The 8,386-nt window shown below is 36.0% G+C and overlaps 1 protein-coding gene across 7 annotated transcripts in view; it reads right to left on the minus strand.

Annotated features, from left to right (window-relative positions):
- LOC131045020 (small ribosomal subunit protein mL104 (rPPR9)) overlaps window positions 1–7,295 on the minus strand; it is a 55,713-nt gene extending 48,418 nt beyond the window's left edge. For 3 of the 7 annotated variants that reach the window (XR_009105756.2, XR_009105754.2, XR_009105749.2), the window contains exons 1-2: window positions 5,192–7,295; window positions 4,495–4,600 (exon numbers count right to left, since the gene is read on the minus strand). Coding sequence is in view for 1 of the 7 variants with exons in the window: in XM_057978526.2 (XP_057834509.2) it covers window positions 5,206–7,122 (1,917 nt within the window). In the remaining 6 variants the exon portion in view is untranslated. The remainder of the gene's footprint in view (window positions 1–4,494; window positions 4,601–5,191) is intronic. The other 4 variants (XR_009105753.2, XR_009105751.2, XR_009105750.2 and 1 more) reach the window with 2 other exon arrangements.
- Between the last annotated feature and the right edge of the window lie 1,091 nt (window positions 7,296–8,386).

Below are 8,386 nucleotides of genomic sequence, written 5' to 3' on the forward strand. Positions count from 1 at the left end.
AATTCACCCTAAAACCTTTGGCTCTCACACCAAATTGTTGGAACGAAATCTAAACTACCCCCAGAGAATGCTGCTCTGATACCAATTTGATGGAATAAAACACAAAAACAGACACTACAGAGATCACAGGAGACAAAACTCGGAAAAACAAAAAAAATTAAACTTTCTATTAATCCCAACAATATCATTTAAAAAACTTTCATACTAGTAGACTGTAGCACAATATGTTTAAAAATATTTTTTTTAAGTTATCTGGAACTACTGTCAATGACTGTTTTCTGCAACCATTTAGAGCTGTTGTAACTGCACTTTCTAGAGCTGCAAACTGTTCCCTTCTTCCTCTAGAGATGCTCGCTACTGCACAACACTCCCTCCTATTCTATCATATGTTCTCTTCACAAACTCTGCTGCTGCAGTAACATTCCTCTTCTCTGCACACACACGCTGTTGCGGTTGCAACTTCACTACAAAAACTAACTGGTGCAAAATATTCTTCCTTTTTCACTATTGTTGTTTCTGCCACACAAAAATCTCTCTCATCTACCCCCTACCAATAAACATTAACTACTGCAGCTGGTGTCAAATTGAAGGAGGGGACAAAGATCCAAAAAAGGATTTTCTGAGGGGTTGTTGTCTTTCAACAAGAAATGCTAGTTGCTATCAAATGTTACTGCTTCTCAATATGACAGAAGACAAAAAACTCCCACTCACTTCAAATTCAAACTCATCTACCTCCCTACCAATAAACATTAGCTACTGCAGCTGGCGTCAAATTGAAGGAGGGGGCAAAAAAAAGATTTTTCTGAGGGGTTGTTGTCTTTCAACAAGAATTGCTAGTTGCCATCAAATGTTACTGCTTCTCAATATGACAGAAGACAAAAAAACTCCCACTCACTTCAAATTCAAACTTATCTACCTCCCTACCAATAAACATTAACTACTGCAGCTGGCGTCAAATTGAAGGAGGGGACAAAGATCCAAAAAAGATTTTTCTAAGGGGTTGTTGTCTTTCAACAAGAAATACTAGTTTCCATCAAATGTTACTGCTTCTCAATATGGCAGAAGACCCATAAGCAAGTTCCCCAGTCAAAAGGCCCTAATGTTGAAGATCTACTTTCAATTCAACATTACTCTTACCCGAAAATCTTGTCCCATCTTAGAAACAATGGCAAGGATTGATTTGGAAAAAGCTACAAATATAAAACATGGTTTCTTGTCAATACTGCCTTCTTCAACTACAGTTATTGATTCTCTTCAAGCTTTGAAACACAGAAAAAGGGTTTCCAAAGATTGACCTGACTTATAACAGGCTGATGATGTAACATATAAGCACAATGCAAACCCTCTGTACACAATAAATTTCTGCTTTAAAGGAGAGCTCCAAAGCCATTCTTGTGAAACAGCATCAAACTCTGTTTTAGCCATCCTGTGATATTCATGAGGATGCTGACCCTTTGACTCTATTGAAGACAAGCACCTTTTTCTCCATTGGCCCTTCCTCCCGGTGCTGTTTGTTGTTCTTTTTGACAAACAGCATCCCTTCTAAGTTCTAACTTTTTGTAATTTAATTGCATATAAATGGGCTAGGCAAATGAACAAATTTTAGAAAGCTAAGATGCCACTTCTAAAAGCCAACTATTTTCAAAGCTATGATGCCAATTCTAAAAACCAGCTAGAAATTAAGTTATATAAAATGATACATACAAATGATCATTTAAAGTTGTAGCTTAGTTATTTTATGCTTTGACATCTCTACTGACTTGAGTCAACAATTATCTTATTAACATTAAAGGACTTCACCTACACAAAATCAGCTTGGACAAAAAAAAATTGGTCCACATTCAATTTTACAGTTTAAATGGAAGACAAGATTCTCAATTTTTCTTGCTTTTCATCAAAAAATTCTATTCCGAACAGAAACAAACTCCCATCTTTCTCTTCTTGTCAAGAATCCCACATCTGAAGTGTGTTGCTAGATGGGAGGATAGAAGAATAAAATGAGACAAAAGGTTAAAAGCGTCTACAACAAATAAAAGAATTGTATAAAATAAGGAAGAAAAAATAAAACAATGGTTTAAACTCTTTAAAGAGTGAGGTGACTGAAGATGGACTTTGGACAAGCAAATATGATAGGACGACTTGAAGTACATATAGAAGGAAAGGTGGCTGTTGCCATCAAAGCCTCACGACTCTTTAGACCTATGTTGTAATGTCCCCTTTTCTCCAAGTTGGATTTATTTAAGGGAATAAATTAATTAATTAAATGTTAAATAGTTCCTATGGGATTATTTATATTTAATTAATTAGCAATTGGACATACTTTATTTTATAAAGTGACTTTATATTAACGTCAATGACAAATTATAAAGTAAAGTCACTTTTGAGGGGAAAAGTAATTTAAAAAAATAAAATAAAGTATTACTTCCAAAGAGGAAAAGTATTATAAAAGGAGGAAAAAGTGCAAGGAGGATTCATTCTTGAGTTGTTATTTTCAAAGAAACTTTTCCTTGAGAGCTTGAGAGCTTTAGCTTGCAAGTTCACTAAACCCTAGGAGGGAAACCCTAGAGGTTTTGGCTATTTGGATGGAAACCCAGATCAGCCTACTTGGTGAATTCATCTCAGGATTCACAGTTGCACATCATTGATCAGTTTTCATGGAGATTCGATGATCTATCTTGCAGATTTTCAGGGGGTTTGTTATTTTATGTATGGAGGCATTCCGAGTATGTGTTACTTGATGGCATTAGGCATCTTTTGATTTGTAACAGCAGCATGTGTTTGTAAACAGTTATACTTTTCTAAATCAAAGAATACCCTTGGCTTATTTAGATTCTCTGTATTACATTGATTGATTTCCTTGAAAAACTGTATTGTTAATCTTGCATGTTCAATCTGCATGTTTGCATGTCACAATATTATAATATGATGAAACAAAATACGAGCAAAAACGAAAACCCATATCAGATTTGAAGCGATATCCAAGTCTGGGATATTACATATGTCCTAAAATCTGAAACTAGAAGGCCCATATTGCTTGTGCCTCTATTCAATTAAACTTATGCCCATGTTGCATGCCCAAGGCTTCTTCCTATATTCAAGGAGTATAATAGGTGGTGTTGCATTCTCTACACTTCTAATCTTTATAGCTTTTAAGTTGCTTCTGCAGGTTGCTTAATATTTTGTTGCTTCTTTGTATGATCCATCTCATGAATCTTGAATGCTTGACTTAGATGATCTCTAAGCTTTTTTTTGTTAAGTTTTCCTTTTCCGGCCTTGACATTGAGCCATTACCTCCTTCCAGAGGCTCCAGTCTTCTTCCTGGTCATCTGCAACCATTATATTGTCACTTCTTCCCATAAATTACCAGGTGTGGTAGGTCCATTTTCAAGTTCTTCCTGTATTCTTTGCAATCAGGAAAATGATCCCTTGAGGAATGAAAACACTTAGATAAAACAACTTTTCTTTTCCACCTTCCAACTCTTTGGAAGTGCATACAGAGATCTCAAAATGTCATCATTCTTAGAGGACCAATTTTCCATGCTTTAAGAAGCATACCCCTACAAGCAGCTCAACCTTATACACTTAGGTTAAAATAGCACAGCAGCTGGAGCAACTTATCCTTTTATATCTGTAGGCCACAGAATTATAAAGCATTCATTAAAGATCAAGACTATATAATAGGTCATTGAGCTACAAATTAAGCAGCTTAATGCAGAACTGATTCAAGTTTAAACCTAGTGATATGTGGCATTTAGATGATCCATTAGAAGCACTCCTTATTACAACACTAGTAGGTAAAGAACAAATATCAAGCAAAAATACCAGAAAACCCTTGTTCCTGTAGTCAACGTCACTTATATTCCTTGTCATTCCATTTCCACCAACAGCTCACCTTTAGCTCAAACCCTCTATTTCTGTGTGCTTACAGAACACACACTAATTCCCCTTAGTGCCCCTAACCTTCCTTGACAAAGGAAACAATGGTTTGTTAGCAAACAAAGCATAGTTGATTTCTTGCCACTTGTCTTTCATCTCTAAAGATTTACTGTTACCCATGCAATCCTCTTCCAGCTCCTGCATATGCATAAGTTTGCTCATAACCACACAAGAAGTGTACACGACTGGTCTAAATATAAACAACATAACATCTATGCAAAGCCTGTAGGTAATGGATCCTATGATTCTGGAATAATCACTTCCATGTTGTTGACATGCAGCCTACAGGGATTTATCATCAACCAGAGAGATACTTATGTGGTCATATCACACTTCATTTCAACAATTCCACCACATTTCACAAACTATCCATTGAGAACCACCGTATGCCATATCCTTTATGACTTAATTAAAAATATTTTAAAAACTGTAAAAAAATATTAACAGCCATGAGAAGATGTGTCTTTCAATGCAGAAAGGCAAATTATAGCAAGAATGCTTCAACTTAAGCAATGATACTTACCTACATGAAATAAGAGTGTAAGCATAATAACTTACAATATTTCAGCCTTTAGAAAACTAGTTAAAATCGAGTATAATAGCTGCAGACACTTCCATGGAAGTGGCAGGTGCAAGACCATTCTGAACCAACCAAATATGCAACCTATAGCAGCAACCAGCAGTCATTTAAATTGATCCCGGCATAAGTCAAAAAAAGCAACATTCCCACCTAAATCTGGATTATAAATTCCATTTGCAAATTAGAATGAAAAATGTAGATATAATATTTTCCCCTTTCATGAAAAATGTGCATTTCACTTTGATATTCAGGCAGATGTTTGAATTTACTGAGGGAGTGAGGAAGATTGCTCTGTAGTTAGGGCAGATGATTGCATTAACTATGGTGATCAGATATGCTTGTCCCAATTCATTAAAAGATACACCCTTGTCAACAATATTACAGAAAAGATCAAAACCTATTAGCTAACCATCATTTTATTACCTCCTAGCTGATAATTTCTAGCATTAGACCAAATCAGAGGATGGATTTAAAAGACATCGGTAAGGATAGAATTTGTTGTTTATCTCCTCAATTATTTGAAAACTGATTGAAATTAATTAAAAGCTGATTGTGGTGACACAGGTTTAACTAGTTGAAGACCTTTGTTAAAAACAATAATATATACCATGCAAAAGGACAAAATAATGTTTTTAACTATACCATTTCGGTGAATAATAATCAACAAACACATACCAGGTACTTCACAATCACATCATCTTTGGCTTTCTCGGTTTCTTAACAAAGCTTAACCTAATTTTCTTCTGTTTCAGGTTCCTCTTCTTCTTTTTCATTGCCAAGGTCAATTTTTTGGACATTTTCTTTTTCTCCTGTGCAGGCTTTTCAACTTTGCTCTGCACAAGTAAATCGGTTAAATTGCTTGGAATCAAGTTCCTTTCAACGGCTTCATCAAATAGTTGCTTGCCTTTGTCAGGGTGACCAGCTCCACAAAGCTTTCTGATGAGTAGCTTATATGTTGCATTTCCAGGAAGACATTCATTGTCTTTCATTGTAAGAAAAACTTTATGTGCATGTTCCACTCTGTGAATATTACATAAAACTTTGATGAACTCAAAATAATCTCTATCACCGGCTTCAACGCCAGCTTCCTTCATCTTTTCTAGCATTTCATGGCCCTCGGCCACTCTCGCTGCAAGGAACAGGCTTCTGATCAGAACAACATAAGTTTTTAAGTTTGGAGAACATCCATACCCCTCCATTTCCTCAAACAGATTCATTGCATCCGATGTCTGCCTGATCTCACACAAATGTGTAATCACGACATTAAAAGTCTCTTCATTACGAGGCACCCCTGCCACCTCCATTTCAAGCAGAATTGTCTTTGCCTCAGCCATAAGCCGAAAAGGGTCCTTTACTATGCACAATCTACATACACAATCAAGCAAAGCATTATAGGCCATGGCACTCATAGCAAGTCTTCCAATTGACATTTCATTCACCATTCTTCTTGCCTCATCCAATTTTCCAGCAACACACCATCCCTTGACAAGTGTATTACAGATCTCTTCATCAGGATAGTACACATCTGCCGTCTGTTTCACCAATTTCTCCGCATAACTCGCAAACCCTGCATCACAAAGTTCCCGCACCACAATTTTCTGAGCTTTCTCGTCCGCCTTAAATCCGCACTCTTCCATCTTAAGAAAAAAATTCACCGTCTTCTTCTCCCTGCCGGCCTTCACAAGACTTTTCACAATGATCTCAAAGGTTTTCAGATCAACCTTTAAACCATTCTTATTTTCCTTGAGCAAACTGTCCACTGCCTTGAAGTCGTTCCTTCTCCCAAAGTAATCTATCATAGCATTAAAATTGTCCAAATTAGGCTTGCAATTGGGCTGTCGTACTGCCCACTTATAAAACTCTAAGGCCTTTCTCCCTGCATTGTCTGACTTATGAATCACTTCGTCCAACAAGGAGTGATTCATTTCAATTGAAGTCTCCTCTAATTTTTCTACCACATCATCCAAAGCTACGTCTCCATTCAGGATGCTGCATAACTTTTCCGAATCCAAGATCTCGGAATCAGGATTTTCGGTAGTTTCAAGTTTTCTTGAGCTTTTTCCAGACACTAAGAGCTTCGATTCGATATTCTGGGGGACTTTTTCACACTCTGAGTACTTGGATTCGCGATTTTTAGGGTCAATAGGGCTTCTGGAGATTTCCAAAGATTCTGAGAACTTCAATTCTGTTTCTTTAGGTCTTTTTCCGAGTTCTGTGAGCTTGGATTCTGATTCTTTCTTTTTTGGAATTTTTGCGGGCTCCGAGAACTTGGATTTAAAAATTTTAGGATTTTTGTGATTTCTGGGATTGTCAGGTTTTTTTCCAGTAACTGGGTGAATCTTCTTCTCCCTTTTTTCAACCTTCGTGGAGAATTTTTGGCTGTGGAACAATGCAGGACCATGTTGAAGTGATCGTGTGTTATTTTTTACGATGAAACATGTAAATGAACTGTCAACAGGATAGAGAGATTGCTGTGTACCATGAAAAGATGGATTTAAGCTAAAATCTGTTGCCGCTGAAGAAGAAAATGTTGGAGGATGCAACAGCTTTGTAGAACAAGTGTCTAACATTCTTCGGACTGTATGTCTGGCGAGGGGTTTCGCCATCGTTGGCTCTTTGAAATCTGAGAAAACGTAAGAAAAAAATCTGTTATTGGGTGTTCTTTTAGGGTTTACGTTTCGATTTAATGTATTTAATGGTTTTCTCTGGGTTTATAGGCGCCGGCTTTTCTTTCTTTTCTTTTTGAAAAGAGAATTGAAGGGAAAAAAACTTAGGGGAAAGGGCTGAGTAGTGAGTAGTTGTGCACCCTAATCATTCTGATTTTTTTACAGCAGCTTACTTGACTAGTCCCTTGCTTATAACTAAGGTTTCAGGTGCGCATCATCAAATGTGATGCCACATCAGCATGCTTTTTGTTAAAGTGTCCAAAACAGCGCCAAAAAAAAGTGAGACCAATAGGCTGCAAAAGAGACCCCAATAGTTGTGCAGCTGACATGGCATCACCTGATTGGTTACATTTCTTAACAACTATTGGTACATTTCCTAACAACTCTTGGTACATTTCCTAACAAAAATTGATATTTTTTGTTTCAAACAATAGGTTTTATTTGTTCAATTTTTGGAACAAAAGGTATCAACAACCCTCACAACAATTGGTACATGCTCAACTACTGGGTCATTTCCCCTATTGTACAAATGGGAGGTATGGGGGAGAATTCGAAGGAGAAATTACACAAATATAGATTAAAAATAACAATTCATAACTGTTATATTTTTTTTAATATTTTAAACATATTTTGATTAGAGTGTTTTATATATAATAATTAGTTTATAAGACATGTTTTTGTATGAATTTGGTTGATAATTTCATCATATCTTGATCTTCTTAATACTAATTTCTATTTTTTTTTTACTTGTTTCCATTTGTGGGTGGTGAGTCGTTACTTTTGAATTAGTGAAGAAAAGATGGTAAAGAAAGAATTGCAATTATAGACGAGAGTAGATTGTTATACCAAATTAATCCCCAAAAACAACCACACAAAGAACTTTCAAGCCATAAGTAAGTTGCTAAATGAGGAGGAAAGTCTACTTCTCCTACTAGTGATTTTCTTACTCCTCCATATGATAATTCATTAACTAAACAACTTTTGAGTGGTATTGGAATTTCATCACAATATGAATTAGAATGGAATGAGATTAAACAACTTTCTGGTGGTTAAAAAAATATAAGATCAAAGGGTCAAACAAGATATGATGTAAGAAGTACATTATTCTAAACTGGACCCTACTTCCCATTTTGTACCAACAATTCTAAATATAAGATCAAAGGGTCAAACAAGATATGATGTAAGAAGTACATTATTCTAAACT

Source organism: Cryptomeria japonica, chromosome 5 (genome assembly GCF_030272615.1).
Source record: "Cryptomeria japonica chromosome 5, Sugi_1.0, whole genome shotgun sequence".
NCBI classification, from domain to species: Eukaryota; Viridiplantae; Streptophyta; class Pinopsida; order Cupressales; family Cupressaceae; genus Cryptomeria; species Cryptomeria japonica.